Source organism: Symphalangus syndactylus, chromosome 7, assembly GCF_028878055.3.
Source record: "Symphalangus syndactylus isolate Jambi chromosome 7, NHGRI_mSymSyn1-v2.1_pri, whole genome shotgun sequence".
NCBI lineage: Eukaryota > Metazoa > Chordata > Mammalia > Primates > Hylobatidae > Symphalangus > Symphalangus syndactylus.
Window position 1 is genome coordinate 32,478,786 of NC_072429.2, and position 16,145 is coordinate 32,494,930.

Here is a 16,145-nt window from a genome sequence, read left to right on the forward strand (position 1 = left end):
CAGCCCACTGAACAAATATTTTAAATGTGGTCTGCAAGTAATTGAGGGTTGTTAGTCACCATAATAAAAGGCCGCACCTGATTCAGGCATCTCTATGGTTCTGCAAACCTACACATAATCAGACCTGATGGATCACAGAGTCCCTGGGGAAGAAGCCATGAGGCACCACTCAGATTGTTAAGTGGCTTAAAGCCAAACACAGGACGCTGCTTCAGTACAGATAGCTAAAAGAGAAATACGTTAAAATGCCCAAACACAGAATTTAGATAAGACTTTTAAATACACGTTCCAGTCTTTATTGTTAATATTGATGCTAACACTAATAATAGCAGTCACTGTTTAAGGAACAATTGCTATGTGCCAGGTACCTGTCAGACCTACACGGGTTTGAATTCTGGCTCTAGTTACTTAACGTTTCCATCGCCAACATCACATGTTTCATGTTCCCCATCCCTAAAATGGGGTTAAAAACAAGTGAGAATTAAGTGAGATAAGTAAAATGCTTTGCATGCCTGGCTCGAAGGGAATTTTTATAAGTGTTACTACAGTTAGCTCTTATCCACTGAATTAATCTATAATAATGGTTCTACAACAAGCAGGAGGCGGTAATGTCTCTTTATCAGGTGGGCCTTTTTAAAATCAACAACAACAACAACAAACTTTCTTTGAGACATGGTCTCATTTTGTCACCCAGGCTGGAGTGCAGTGGCACACACAGCTCACTGCAGCCTCGACCGCCCTGGCGCAAGTGATCTTCCCACCTCAGCCTCCTGAGTAGCTGGGACTACAGGCACACACCACTGCACCCGGCTATTTTTATTTTTAGGTGAGCCTTACCAATAACAGCTCTGCAGAGGAAAAGAATGCTTTAGGGTTGCCCCTGGTCTGAAGTTGGAGTGTCCCCATGGTCCCTTGTAGCTGGAAGAGTCGCAGTCTTGGGCGTACCGAGAGAGCGTGCGCTTTTCCTGCCTGGCACCCTCCTCAGGGATCGCCAAATGGCCTTTCAGAAGAACGCGATTCCTGCTTCAAGGGGCTGAATCTAGAACTTCCCCCCCGCCGCCCGTGTCGGATGGGGCTGTGGGCAGCGCGGATGGCTGGTGAGGGCGTCGTTAGGCTCTGCTACCACTGGAGGGCACTGCCGGCTCTCCTTTCCCTCCACACGGCCCCTGACACTTCCCGGAGCCCAGCTCCCACCCACTGATGGCGCTCGGGGAGACGCGCGGCCTCTTTGAGCCTCTGGGCTTTCCTTGTGAGTCACAGGACAACGCTCTTCTAGGAGCCGGGGGCTACAATTCTACACGTCAAGGTTGTCAAGTGGAGGAGGAGGCAGCGCCCTGGACAGGAGGCAGTGCGGTCTAATGCCAACCCGGCCAGCACCAGGGTCTCCTGGCCGAGGCGGGGCTCACAGGCTCCGCGGAGGGAAAGCTGTGCGGGGGTCCTTTCCAGCTTCCCCGCAAGGCTCTTTCTATTCTCTGGGGACCCTCCTTCCTCTTCATTTTTCTTTTGTGGTCACCTGGATTTATTTTTTTCCCAATACATTTAATATCAAAAACAAAAATAAACTCTGGCTAACATTTCCATTTGCAGCCAGTGGCCAATTTAATTGAAGCAATGATTGACACAAACCATTTTAAGGCAATTAAACAGTTTGACAGGCAGAGGTTTTGGCAGTAAGAGTAGACAGGGGGTGAGGAGAAGAGAAGGACACTGACATTTATGAAGCCCACTTCCCCTCCAGAAACTTAGTACACAAGCTTTCCCAAACACACCACACCACACCACCTGTATTAATATTTATCTAACATGTTTCTTTACATCACCTCTGGTCTAACTTTGCACCTACTTTGGCTGCATGCTAAGTAATAATATCTGTGAAATTACAGGTTAGCTACACGAATACACATTAATTTAGAATGCACATTAACTTAAACACATGAACAAGAAAACGTCCCTGTGTTTGCTGCCTAAGATCATCTCCTCTGTCACACTTTGGGAAACAGTATCACCTCCTTAATTCTCCTGGCAATGCTGGAAGTTGGAAAGAACTAGCTCTCTTTAAACAAAGGAGGAAACACAGGTTCAAAGGAGTTAAGCAACCCTCCCCAGGTCACACAGCAATGAATGGTTAAGTAGGGATTTAAGGGAGTTCTTTTAAATCAGATTTCACCTGGAGAATGGGAGGCACATCCGCAAACCCAGAGATCACATAACACAGTCTAGGGCCCCAGGGTGCCTCAGTGCAGCTCATGGTCCTAGGCCAACCCCTTCTCCCCCCCAAGGAAAGCCACCACCTTACCCGGGCCAGGCTGACTCCGGCCGGGACCTTGTAGGGCACATACTTCCTGTAGATATGGCCCACCCTGGAGCAGGGGATGTCTTCCATGCGGCCCCCACACATCCACACCTGCATGGCAAGAAGGAAGAGAGATGATGTTTCTGCTTCCAGTTCACCATCCCACCAGGCCAGCATCCCTTACTGTACTCAGCAAAAGCATCAGCCTGGATTGTTTGCTGAAGCCTGGATCACAGACCTAATGACATGGGAAAACACAGTAATATAATAACAGCAGTAAAAACAGCTGACGGCACTAAGTGCTTACCATTGCCACACACTATGCTAAGATGGTCACATGCACAACCATACTGAAGCCTCATCAGAAAACCTATAAAGCAGGTAGTAACATTTTACAGATGCTGAAATGGAGGCTCAGAGAAGCTAAGAAATGTGACTAAGGTCACAGAGTAAGTGGTGGAGCCAAAATTTAAACCCTGTTTTAGCTGACTTCAGAGTCTGAGCTCTAATCCACTATGGAGTGCTGTGTTGAGAATTCTAGGGTGGCATCGGGGGATCAGTGGGAAAGACCATGGTGATCACAAAGTGACATCAGCCACAGTATGTCAAGGTGGCACACAGGTTCTGTAGCTTTACTGTCACATATTTATTTTCCTCCTGGATCTATGAGCCTCTCGCTGGGTCTCCCTGAGCAGTTCCGTCAGCCTCCCTGCCCTGCCTCTCTGAGTCTGGCTTGCTAGGCTGTGCAGCTGGGTCTTGCTGCAGTGTGGGATCTGATGGTTCTCTTTGCGTCCCTCTCCCAGGGAGGAGTATTTGACATCACAGAGAGCTCCTGAGTTTGCCTGCTGGTCTGACAGCAACTTGGGAATCTGAACAAGTATAGCCAATACTGACTCATACCCACTAAGGGGCCCAGCCTACACAGACCCTCCTTGGTAGGCCTGGGTTTGAATCCTGGCTCAGCCACTTACGCACTTTATGACTTTGATCAAGGTACTTAACTTCTCCGAGACTCAGTTTCCTGTAAAGAAATAGAGGAGGCAGGACTGGAAGATGAGATACTGCATGTGAAAGGGTTTAGCACAAGATCCGGTGCATACTCAGGACACAGCAGTGAATCAGTCAGCCGATGCCCCAGCCTCCAAAGTGGCCTCGCAATCCCTGCCTCCTTGTATTTGTGCCCCTGTGTAGATGCCTCCCAGTGAGTCACATGAGGACTGACCTGTGTAACCCACAGGATACTGCAGAAATGACGGTCATAAAGATGCCGTGGCTTCCACCTTTCTCTGTGGGACCGCTGGCTTTGGAGGAGCCAGCTGCCATGTTTGAGGACACCCCAGCCATGCTATGGAGAGGTCCACGAGGTGAGAGCTGAGGCCTCCTGCCCACAGCACTAATTTTCCAGCCAGGTCAGTGAGACACCGAGAAGCAGAGGTGGTGGTCACAGTCAAGCCTGCAGATGACTGCAGCCCTGGCTCATGGCCTGACTATTCCCCTATGCGAGACCCGAGATGGGGCTATCAAACCAAGCCACTCCCAAATCCCCGGCCTAGGGAAGCGCTGTCATCATAACTGTGTATTGTGTTAAGATGGATTCTGGGGGTAATTTTTCCTGGCATAGGTAACTAACATGTGAGATGGTTTCAGGTGGCGATGGCAGAGCAGGGCCATTGCATAGATTCGTTGTGGGGGTGTATGGGATGTGAGAAATGCTACTTTATGCTCCCCAGTCAGGGAAAGCCTCACTTCGGAGGGGTTGTTTGAGGTGGAACCGAGAAGGTGAAAGTAAAGGCAAGGGAACAGGTGGGAGAAGAGCAAGTGCAAAGGCACCAGGGCAGGGCCAAGCTTGGCATAATAAAAAAGAAAGCCAGGACAGGAGCAGAGGGAGAAAAGAGAAGAGGGACGGGAGGGGAGGCCAGAGAGGTAGGCAGGGCTGCCACAGGGGCCTCACGAGGCAGATCAAGGAGTCTTCACAGGTCTTCAGTGAGGGAGACACACAATCCACTTACATCTTACAAAGATGACTTTGCCTGTGGGGGGAGAACAGCCTGAAGGGGCAGGCCTGGGGGAGAGTAGGCCCGGGAGGCTCTTGCAGTCGTCCTGATATGAGGCCGTCCTGACCCTGGGTGAGGGGCGCTGAGGCGATGGGGGGACACAGCTGGATTCAGGACATTATTATTAATCTCGCTACCATATTCTCTCATTTGTGGAATGGGGACATCTGCAAACCAGATTCTGTGCAAAAGTGCTCTTTTCAGTTGGAACTGCTTGATGAGGTTGTGGGGATTGGGCTTCACGTCTTGATTAATTCAGGGGCTCTAGAAGGGCTTGCTCTTCCACCTGGCTCCTAAAAGGTTCTTTGTTTCCCACTACTTCCTGCTATCTCCATCCCCAGCACTGATGTACTCTGGCCCTCCCGAAAGGGGATATGAACAGAGCTGCAATTAGTGGAAGTGCTGCCTGGAGAAATGCAATTATACTCTGATCTTGGGGGAGAAAAAAAAATTCAGCCAGTCAATAGAACAGAACATTGGTCTCTAGATAATGGGCTCCTGATGGTAGATTAATGTCAAGGCCAAGCCAAGAAGTTTATTTTCAAAGCAGGAGATATTGATCAGGCGCCAGCATCCCATAACAATAACTCTTCCTTTATACAAAGTGATTGATGTGGAAGTGATGCTTTTGTCTGGCGGGTATTGCCCAGGTCGCTGCTGGGCTGCCCTCTGCCTTTCAGGTGGTGCAGTGGCCCTCAGCAGGTGGGACACCTTACCCTGCTCTATTTCTGAATGTCTCCCGGCCAGTTGACCCCAGCTTCCTTGTCTTCATATTAAACTCGCATTAGCTAATGAGGCTGTGTGTCCAGCTCTGCTTGGCAGAGGCACCTAACTTTATGCAGGTGGATGATAAATTTCCAAATCCTTCTCTTTGCTGTGACCTCTGGTTTCTTTGGCCCCAATCATGCTGGCCATCAGCCTGAAGGTTCCTGAGGGACCAGGGTGACCCTGGTATGTCAGGAGGCTTGAGGCATCCAGGATGCCCTCAGATTCCTGGGATGTCTGGAGGGTTTGTTCAGTGGGTTTACTCCATGGCTTCCCTGCCCAGCACAGGATGCCCTGGGGGCCGACTCAGAATGTGAACTACCCTCAGGAAGACAGACATCTGTTCAGATGAAGCTGTTTCACTCCTGGGTCCTTTGGGAGCATCCCAGTGCGGGCCACGCCCATCACTTCAGAATGTCCTCTGGCCTGACCAAAGGCCCCGTGCAGCCCTCCACCCTCACCTCACCCCACTCACTTCTTGCTCACCACACCCATTGACTCCCCTCACAGACTCCTCCCTCTGCCTGGATACCTCCTACTCATCCTTCAGGTCCCCTTAAGAGCCACCTCCTCAGGGGCTTCTCACCCTTTTATACCTACATACAGCATGTTGCTTCATTGCCTTTTACCAGAAGTGCAATATTAATTATTCACAGGATTATGTCCCTGGTCTAATCTCCCTGCAACGGGCATCTGTTGTTTTTGCCTGTCCAGTGCACCTTCTCCCTATTGGGGACTGTCCTCCCAACTGCTCCACCTGGGGCCTGTGACCCAGGATGGCCAGCCGGAGCACCCAACCTCCTGGGCTCTGGAGCTGGTGTAGGGCAGGGTAATGGGGTATATTTAATGGTCGCCACGCATGCTGGTGCTTGAGGTGATGGCCACACACTTTCTCTGGGGGGAAGAGCAAAGAGGACAACGCACTGCAGCTGCCAGTGATCACCTCTGCGCCACACAGTAAGGGAGGGCCTGTCCATGAATGCAGCAAGCACCGAGCAGGGCAGTCCCAAGAGAGGGAAAGAGACACCTGTTTGAGCACCGGGAAGCAGGCCTGTTGAAGACAGCCCCGCACCCGCCGCTCCCGCCATGCCTTTTCTTGGCTACGGCTAGTTTAAGATGATTTTGTCACTTTTATATTTATTTTTGAGACAGGGTCTCCCTCTGTCACACAGTATCACAATCACTGCTTACTGAAGCCTTGACCTCATGGGCTTAAGTGACCCTCCTGCCTCAGCCTCCCAAGTAGCTGGGACCACAGGTGTGTACCATCATACCTGGCTATTTTTTTATTTGTAGACATGGGGGTCTCCCTATGTTGCCCACACTGGTCTTGAACTCCTGGGCTCAAGCAAACACCCTACCTCGACCTCCCAAAGTGCTAGGATTACAGGCATGAGCCACTGCACCCAGCCTTTCTGTCACTTTTAACATAAGAGTCCTTACCAACCCCTGTGCCCTGCCAGACTCAGGGCCAGTGTTGGCAGGGGTCTCAGCTGTTGTATTTGCCATTGGACCCCCAGTGCCTAGCACAGTGATCTGCCCATAAGAGGCACTCGGTCATGAAGGAGGAGGTGAATCAAGACTGATTCAAAGTCTTGAGCACAGGGACTTGACTAGAGAGAACGATGACCTTATTTTGTCATCCATTCTTCAGTCACTGGCTCCAGGGATGAACTGTCTTTTTTGCTTCCAGTAATCCTAGCAACAATATAAGTCATGAGCAGGGAGGCTGAGGTTTCCTTGTTTCTTGGGCAGAAGGCACCATTGCCATCTCTTTCGGGCTGGATCCTGGCTGGGTTTGTCTGGGGTGAAGTGGGACAGATGTAGGAGGCCAGAGAGAGCATCGCCGTCATGCTCCTGGCTTGCTCACCTCCCTCTTGTGACAAAAAACTCTCAACTCTGCCACGGAGAGACAGGATCCCAAGACAGGAGGTGACTCTCTTTCCAAGGACATGCTGGGGGGATGGTGCTGGCCACAGATCCGAAGCCCTGTGGTTCTGCTCATGGCCCAGGTCACTTGTCCTTTGTATCTTTAGGCTCCTCCCTTTCTTCACAGCAGAGGTGGTGACCATCCAAGACCCAGACAGACACTGCAGCCTGACTCCCCTCATACCAATCCTCATACCACCAATGCCCGCTATGTGACCTCCTGCAGGTCACTGAACCTGGGAGCCTCACTCTCCTCATCTGTGATGTGGGGATGATGATGGCTGTTGAGATGGCACAAGACAGCGTGTGAAAAGCTCTTAGCTTGGTGCCTGGCTCTTAGAGAACCGGATGAATGTTAGTCATTTCTACTTGCAGAAGGATGAGAACCACCACCACCACGCTGAAATTACAGAGCACCTGCCCTCTGCCCAACAACATCAAGTTTTCTCACCCTATGGCCTGATTTCCGAAATGGAGAGACTGAAGTGCAAAGAGAGGAAGTATTTTTTCTTAACTAACTTGGTGGCAAAACCTGCAAGTGACCAAGAGAATGGTATTATTATGAATCTTGCTACCATATTTTCTCATTTGTGGAATGGGGGGCAGGAATGGGGACATCTGCAACCCAGATTCTGTGCAAAAGTGCTCTTTTCAGTTGGAACTGCTCCATGCGATCGTGGGGATTGGGCTTCATGTCTTGATTAGTTCAGGGGCTCTAGAAGGGCTGCTCTTCCACCTGGCTTCTAAAAGGTCCTTTGTCGCGCACTACTTCCTGCTATCTCCATCCCGAGCCCAGACATACTCTGATGGGGCAGGTGGGGTGGGGCAGGGTCACTGTATACCATTTGGGGCCTGGCCACCCATGAGCACTGTCCTCTCACCCAAGAGGCAGGAACAGAGTCCAGCTGGGGGCAAAGAGAAGGGGAGCTCCAGGGATGGCAGCAGCTGGATCATCTTTGACCAGAAACCCATCCTGTTCGAGATGGGGACAAATACAGGCCACTAAGATGACATTTTGCAGTTCCTCTCCTTGTGTTGCTGTCAGCTTTCTCCCTGCCCTGTCCCTTCAACTCCCACCCCTGTAGGGGGATGCAGGTGTCTGCTCTGGGTCCCTTGCTGCTCCACCACAGGAGTTCCCAGCACAGGAGTTCCCAAACATATCCTGTCAGCTTGTTTCCAGGCTCCTCTCACTGCCCCGTGGCAGTCTTCTCATAGAAGCACCATGCCTCTACACAAGTACAAATCTAATTGTGAAAGCCTGTTCCCCATTCATTTTCATCGCTGCTTTGATTTATTTTATTAGCAAACTTCTTTTGTGTGATGACAGGCTTCATTACATTGTCTATAAAAGACAATTACCCGCTCTTATCTCCTAAACGGAGGGGGAAAGAAACAAGTGGTGATGTGCATTGGGAAAACACAATGGGACCCAGAAAGAGCGCAGTGGAAGGGCTCGTCCATGGAGGGGAACCCGAGAGGACAGGGGCTGGGGCAGAGCTTCTCTCTGTCGAGGAAATGGCTGCCTGGAAGCTAGCCAGGAATGGCACGGCACCTGACCTGCCCAGAGATAAGGAAAAGACTGGCAGCTGGCCACGGCTTTTGCTGTTGGCATCTCAGCTGAGGACCCCTATGAAGTTCAAACCCTAATCAGTTGCACTTGGGGGAAAGACTATACTAATAATTGCCACCAATCATTCAGCATTCACTGTGTGCTTAGGAGGCACATAGGGTAGCGGTTAGGAGCTTGGTTCTGGAATTAGAACTGAGGTCCCACCCAGGCTGTTAAGCAAGTTTTATAAGTCTGAAAGCCTCAGTTTCCTCCTCTGCAAAATGGGAAAAATTACTGTGCCTACCTCCTTAGGGTTGTGGTGAGGCTAAAATGAGGTAATGTAGAAGTTCAGAGGACACCGTGAGCTATCCGTATGGTGTCCTGTGGGCACGTGGCCCATCGCTACTGGTGGAGGGCGTTGCATGAATGCTACACAATTCCCCGCTGAAAAGAAACTCATATTATTTTGAATGTATTAGTTTGTTTTCATCAAGATATTGTTTCAAGAAGTATCACCACCATGAAAGGAAAACCTCAGTCATGCTGGTTTTGGATGTTTATTGGATGCAGTTGGTTAAAAAAAAAAAAGTAGAGAAGAACAACTTTAGTTTTAAATTTACTTCTAAATTTGAACTGTATTTTTTTTTTTTGAGACGGAGTCTTGCTCTGTCACCCAGGATGGAGTGCAATGGCACAACTCGGTTCACTGCAACCTCCGGCTCCCAGGTTCAAGTGATTCTCCTGCCTCAGCCTCCCGAGTAGCTGGGATTACAGATGCCCACCACCATGCCCAGCTGATTTTTGTATTTTTAGTAGAGACAGGTTTTCCCCAAGTTGGCCAGGCTGGTCTCAAACTCCTGACCTCCAGTGATCCACCCTCCTTGGCCTCCCCAAATGCTGGAATTACAGGTGTGAGCCACCGCGCCCGGCCTAGTATTTTTATGTGATACAGTTTTAAGCATATGTGCATCTAAATTAATAAATTAAACATATGACTATTTCAACAATGTCCTTAAGTGTTTACAGTTAGTTACTTCCCCAACAAGGGGGAGATGGTTACTTTACATTAGGTTTTGACTCAGATTTGGAAATACAGCATCTCACAGCAACCCAGCAAGGGAGGCATGATCACACCCTTTACAAATGAGGAAACCAAGGTTTACTTAACACTTTCCCCAGGGTTCCCCAGTGTATAAACGGCAGAACCCAAAATGGAACCTGGTGTTGGGTCAGAACTAGGCAGATCGGAGAGTTCCACAGAGACTGTGCTTTCCTAAGGTCTGGACCGACCCTATCGTGGTCTTCCTCAAAGATCCCTAACAGCACTTGTATTGTCTGCAGAACAAAGGGGTCACCCTTGGCTTGCAATCAGGCCCTCTGCCACCTGCTCCCATCTATCACCTCCTACCATCTATCACCTCCTACCCTCTCCACACCCCCTGGACTCCCTATGTAGATGCTGCTGACAACTGGCCGCAGTGCATTCACTTTTCTGCCCCAGGGGCTTGTGAATTTTTCTTTCTGTGACTGTTGAAACCCCAAACAAACATTAATTATCTAATTCATTTATTCATTCATTCATTCATACATGATCTGGTCATTGGTCAGGTTTGTTCTAAAATCCATGCTGGAAAAAATGGAACAGAAACGAACTGCCAAGGGTGGACCAAAGATATGGAGCCTTGAAAGCCGGGTGAAGGTATTGGAACTTCTTGGCCAACCTGCCAACCAACCTGCCCATTACTCTGTCCTTCCACACCCACGCCTGAGCATCCTCTCAGAGGCAGAACCTCCCACCTATTCATTACAGCTGCGATTTTCAACCTTGAGCCTCATCGGAAGCACCTGCAGAGCATGTTAAAACACAGCTGGCTGGGCTCCACGGCAGCCTCTGACTCAGCAGCCTGGGGTGGAGCCTGATAATTTGCATTTCTAATAAGTTTCCCGGTGATGCTAATGCTGCTCGTCCAGGGGTCACACTTTGAGGACCACTGCATACTGGCAGGGTGACAGCATCTCAGGTGACTGTGCCTGCCAGTTCACACTATGTTTCCTAACAGCCCTGTGAATTTGGGATTATTGGTGCCCCTCTGTAGATGGGGAAATAAAATTTCAGGAGAAAGGGCAGATGAGTCCAAGGTCTCACAGAGATTTTGTTCCAGAACTGGGCCTAGAGCCAAGGCCTTTTGACCTGTCTTGCCAGCCTCTTTCCACTCTTGTCTTCCTGCAACCACAGCCCCATCACAATAACCACAACCATGCTGACATTAACAGCTATCATTTAATGATCATTTATTATGTTCCAGGCACTGAGCTAAGCTTTTAATATATTTTGGCTAATATCATGCTCGCAACTGCACTATGAAGTAAAGATTATTCTATCCCCTAAATAATATAAAGAGGAGAGGTTAAGTCACTTTCCCAAGGTCACACAGCAGCTAGCTCATTGAATTTGCACTAGAACCCAGGCAGTTTGATGCTGAAGCCCATCTGTGTAATACTGTGCTGTTCTGCCTCCTTACCTGAGGGTTATGATCAGAACAGCTGCCACTTATTGAGTGCCTCCTCTTTGGTTAGCTCCAGGCCAAATATACGTATCATCCCATTTAGTTCTTACAACAAACTTTTGAAGAAGTTATCTTATTACCATTTTTAGGGATGAAACAGCCAAGCCACCATGAGGTAGGTGTGTGTTGGTTAGGCAGTAACATATACACAGGCGACCCTCAGGCCTGTGAGCCATCTCCTTGGAGGAGTGGTGGGAGAAGCAGTCTCCACAGGCAGGGACACTCATGGAATTTCAAATGACTTGCCGAGAGTCACGAGCAGAATGCCTTCCCTGTTCCTAGCAGACGGCTCTTGCAAAGGCTGGGCATATGTGACCCCAGGACGAAAATGCTGCACATATCAGAGCATATTTCCAGCATCCTTGGATAACACAGGGAAGGGAAGAAATGAGGACCAGGTTCCTGGCAGCCATGCTGCAGCTGTCCGAGGCAGAGGGTGCTGGTAGGGGCAGGGAAAAGGATGGGGAAATGCATTGCCATACAGGTGCCCGATGGTGGCCCTGGATCTCCTTCTGGTGCCTGGGCTGGCCTGTGGCAATCATTTCTCCCTCCTGTGTGGCAACTTAACCCCTCTCAGGGCTAGTCCTGACCTCTGGGCCCTTCCTGGAACATGGGCCTCTCTCTAGACTGGATACACCTTTTCTCTACTCCTACCACCAGGCGGAATGAGATGAGCACTGGACTTGGAGCCAGGACATCTGGGATTTAGCCCCGGCACTGCCACCTTCCGGCAGAGGGACCCTACCCAGTCACCTAACCACTCCGGGCCAGGTTGCAATATCACCCTTGCTCAGCTTCTGGGTGTGTCCTGCCTTCTTTTCACACATCCTGTTTAACTTAGTCTTCTTGATAACACTGAGTTTTATGGAAAAAAAAATCAGAGGTTTTTTTTTTTTTTTTTAAGTCTGTTCACATAGCCTGGGACTGGGCTAGCCTTTCAGTAACCATATCAGTATCACACAAAGCGAACCCCAGCCTCCTCTGAGTCTTCATTCCTCTATCCAGAGAATGGGTTTTCCTCTCAGAACAAGCTCAAAGACCTTCCTGACTTCCGCAGGGGAAGGTGTCCTCCCTCTCGTCCCCTCACATGGCTTTCTATCACTCCCTTGCTCCTGCAAGCCTGCCTCATGGAACCCTCGGACCCGTCTCCATTTTGCCAGGGACGGTGGGGCCCACCTCTGCCTCTTGGAGCAGACCCTGCAGAGTTGCTCTTGGCGGCCTCAGGCCTTCCCTGGGAGTCTCCGCACTGCTGACTTGTGCAGAATCTCATCTCGGAGCTTGCAAATGGCCCAAACAATGTGCTGGAATGTATATGGATGGGGGGGTGGGCTGGGAGTGCTGAGAACCCAATATTTTCTTCTTCCTTTTTTTTCCTTTCCTTTGAGACAAGTTCTCACTCTATCACCCAGGCTGCAGTGCAGTGTCATGAACATGGCTTACTGCAGCCTTGACCTCGCAGGCTCAAGGAATCCTCCCACCTTACCCTCCCAAGTAGCTGGGACTATTGGCGCATAGCGCACCACCATGCCCAGTTAATTAAAACAATTTTTTTTTTTTTTTTGTAGAGATGAGGTCTCACTGTGTTGCCCAAAGCTGGTCTTGAACTTTTGGGCTCAAGCAATACTCCTGCCTCGACCTCCCAAGTGTGAGAACTACAGGCATGAGCCACTGCACCTGGCCCCTTCTTCTTGTAACTTTTCCTGGTTACAGAAGTAATATGTACTTATGATGAACATGTTCAATGTTACAGACACACATTAGGTAGAAAGAGATGGCTATACTTTGAAGCCCTCCCACCCCCAAAGGCCACTAGGGACGAAGCCTTCATGGCACTGTGAGTCATTTTCAGAAGTGAGATGGGCTGGCTGCAGTGGCTCATACCTGTAATGCCAGCATTTTGGGAGTCCGAGGCAGAAAGACTGCTTGAGGCCAGGAGTTTGAGACCAGCCTGGGCAACATATGGAGACCCCATCATTACAAAATATTTAAAAATTAGCTGGGAGTGGTGGTGTAGACCTGTAGTCCCAGTTATTTGGGAGGCTGAAGTGGGACAACTGCTTGAGCCCTGGGGTATTGAGGCTGCAGTGAGCTCTGATCACGTCACTGACCTCCAGCCTGGGCAACTGTGTGAGATCCTGTCTGAATTTTTTTTTTTTTTTTTTTTTTTTTTTGTGTGGAGACCTCCAATTTATTTTATGTAATATTTTCTCGTTTAGATATGCTCTAACTTATTTATCCCCAAAGGACGTGCATTTGGGTCATTTTCAATCTTCTGCTATGGTAAGTAACACTTCAGCAAATAAATCTTTGCTCATCACTGTCTCTCTTGTATAAACTCCTGGGCATGGAATTTCAGGTCAAAGAATGTGCTTGCTCTGAAATATAATGGATTTTGCCAAATTGCTATTCACAAAAGATATACCCACTTACATTGCCCCAAAGCCTACCTTTTTCTCACTTTAGTTTGGTCACATTGTCCTGGTTGGATACTTTCTCTCTCCTGTATCTCATAGTTGGAGATATCCTAACCATGGCCTCCTAGGGACACTGTGCAGTTTCCTTTCTGCTCATCCTGCTGCCTCCACCCCTAATCCAAACAACCCCTCATATCTGTGTATGTCAGAGGGCTTTCCACACAGCATCTCATTTGATCCTATCTTGTTGGGTAGGAAGGAAAACCGTATCAGCACAGTCTGGGATGTGAGGACCAGAGGTCAAACAACTGGCCCAGGGTCATAGGATGCAAGGACAGCCTCCTTGCTGAGCACTTTCCCACCATACACCACTGTCCAAAGATGGCCTCCTAAGTCTGGGAAGGGTAGTACTAAGGAGGTATATTAGTTGGAAGTGATGCCACTAACACACTAACAGTTACTGGAAACACTGATGCGGGCCAGAGACTGGGGATACAGAGTGGACAAAACCTCCTCCCTGCCTCCAGGGAGCATGCAGAGATGGGAGTGCAACGTGGAGTGGTTCCCAGGCAGCACGGGGAACCATCTATATAAGCTGAGATTGGAAGGATGAGTGAGGGTTGGCCAGACTAAGGAATGGCATTTTGGGAGTGGATAGTGTGGGCCTACAGAGAGGGGCTGGCCCATAAGCCTGGGTCTTACATGCAGTCTTGTCTGGCTGGGTAAGGTAGGCATCTATGGTTTGCTCTATCCCACATCCATTCTCCCTTCTGGGCACAGCACCTGGACTTTCCTTTGGGTAACTAGCCCATCCCCACCTTCCTGGCTCCTGGATGGGCATGTGACTGCAGGTGACCAATTGCAGTATTGTTCAGGGACGAGCATGGGGCCAGCAGGCCAATGAGACTCAACCTGGGGACTTGTACAAGATGATGGGAAAAACAGACTCTCCTTCCATGGGCTGCTGAGGATCTCCATGAGAAAAAGCCCACCTGAGAGGGAAGCCAACTCAGATGAAATAGGGCCTAGGCATTGAGAGAGACCTAGCCCGAGTGAGATGACTGAGTCCCTGCATCCAGTCTGGCCTTAGGGTCTACCCTGGAATTTCAGTTGTGTGAGCCTATCAATTCTGGTTTTTGCTTAAATCAGATTGATTAGGGTTTTGGTTATCTGTAAGCAAGAATCCAGACTAATGCAATGGGGTAAGAGGAAAAGGGGGAAGGAGAGAGCAGCAGGGCCAGCTCATGAACCTAGCTGGAGGCTAGGCTATGGAGTTAAAGACTTGTCCAACCACTAGAACTGGGAAGATTCTGACTTCCACGTGAGAACTTTGCTCTGCTGAGAGAGACAGACAGAGAAGGAGGGAGGGAAAGGGAAAGTCAATGACTTTTCTAGAAATTTCAGAGCTGTTGGAACACTTTTGGGGGGTTTTCTCATCAGGATAGACAGTCCAGTCTGGAATAAGCCCTCAGCCCTGAAGGTACATGTTGATTGATCTTAATTTCTGAAAATACGCTCATGCCTTTCAGACCAGGCTTCTCTCTGTCACCGAGAAAAGGGATCTCAGCAGAGATGAATCAGAGAGAATTTGGTCCTTCGTAAATGCCGGCTCTGGCTGAAAGAGAACACCTGCATTCCAGCAGGGCGCCGCCAGGGATGAATGGGCTCACCTGTTCCCCTCAGCCCTGCAGGCAGCCTTTCCACAGGGTCCTGGGAGACAGTGCACTGGCAGATGGGCTGTTGCTGGCTCCAGGAACTCTCCTTTTCCAAGCCAGGAGAGAGAAAGCCCAGGGAGAAAAGTCTCCCTTCCAGACCTCAGGAACCTCCTTATTACACTGTCTCATTTCCTCTGGAGAGTGACGGACATAATTGGATCAAATGGAAATGTAAGCCAGCCTCCTTCCCCCTCCCGGATGAGACTTCCAACATGGCTTCATTACCAAGTCTATTGTAAATAACTGTGGAGAAAAATGCCATTTGTTCTGCCATAATTGCCTGATGAGCATCAGTAGATGGGTCTTTGAAACACATAGAATGAAATCATTTTGGGCTGGTTTAGAAATTCCTTTGTGCAAATCTTTCTCCATTCACTGTTCTCCATGGAGGGGGTTTCTGAAGGGGGTCTTCTAGAGCAAGGAGCCAGTTAGGAGCTTGGAGGCTGATTCTGGCCAGGGACACACTTACTTGGATTATTCAGCCAATATTTGTTAACTGCTGTCAACTAAAGAAAAAAAATGAAGCTTTTAAAGAATTAAAGTTAGTTTTATTTAGAAGTCTTATTGAGGATTATAGACCAAGGTCTGTAGCCTGGGAGGAGGCTTTTAGAAAGGTTCTCTCAGACTCCTCCAATGTAGTATTTTAATTTATACATAGGTGGTGAAGATTTAGTATGTGTAAAATTACATCAAGGTTTGGGTGTTAGAGCACATCTGGTTATAGATTACAGAAGCATAGTCACTAATCTTGTCGGACGTTATTTTATGAGTAGAGAAAGGTGAGGACTAGGGTCATTTATCTTTGATGGAACGTAGTGACTCAGGCGAGAGACATGGGGGGCCATGCATTCTATCCTGT

At 49.2% G+C, this 16,145-nt stretch overlaps 1 protein-coding gene across 4 annotated transcripts in view; it reads right to left on the reverse strand.

Moving 5' to 3' along the window:
* The window catches only part of GALNT10 (polypeptide N-acetylgalactosaminyltransferase 10), a 232,165-nt gene that overhangs the window by 14,379 nt on the left and 201,641 nt on the right, over positions 1–16,145 (reverse strand). For 3 of the 4 annotated variants that reach the window (XM_055285522.2, XM_055285523.2, XM_063642660.1), the window contains one exon: positions 2,297–2,404. The exons of the other annotated variant lie outside the window; for it this stretch is intronic. In XM_055285522.2, coding sequence (XP_055141497.1) covers positions 2,297–2,404 — 108 coding nt within the window. The remainder of the gene's footprint in view (positions 1–2,296; positions 2,405–16,145) is intronic. 4 annotated transcript variants of the gene reach the window in all.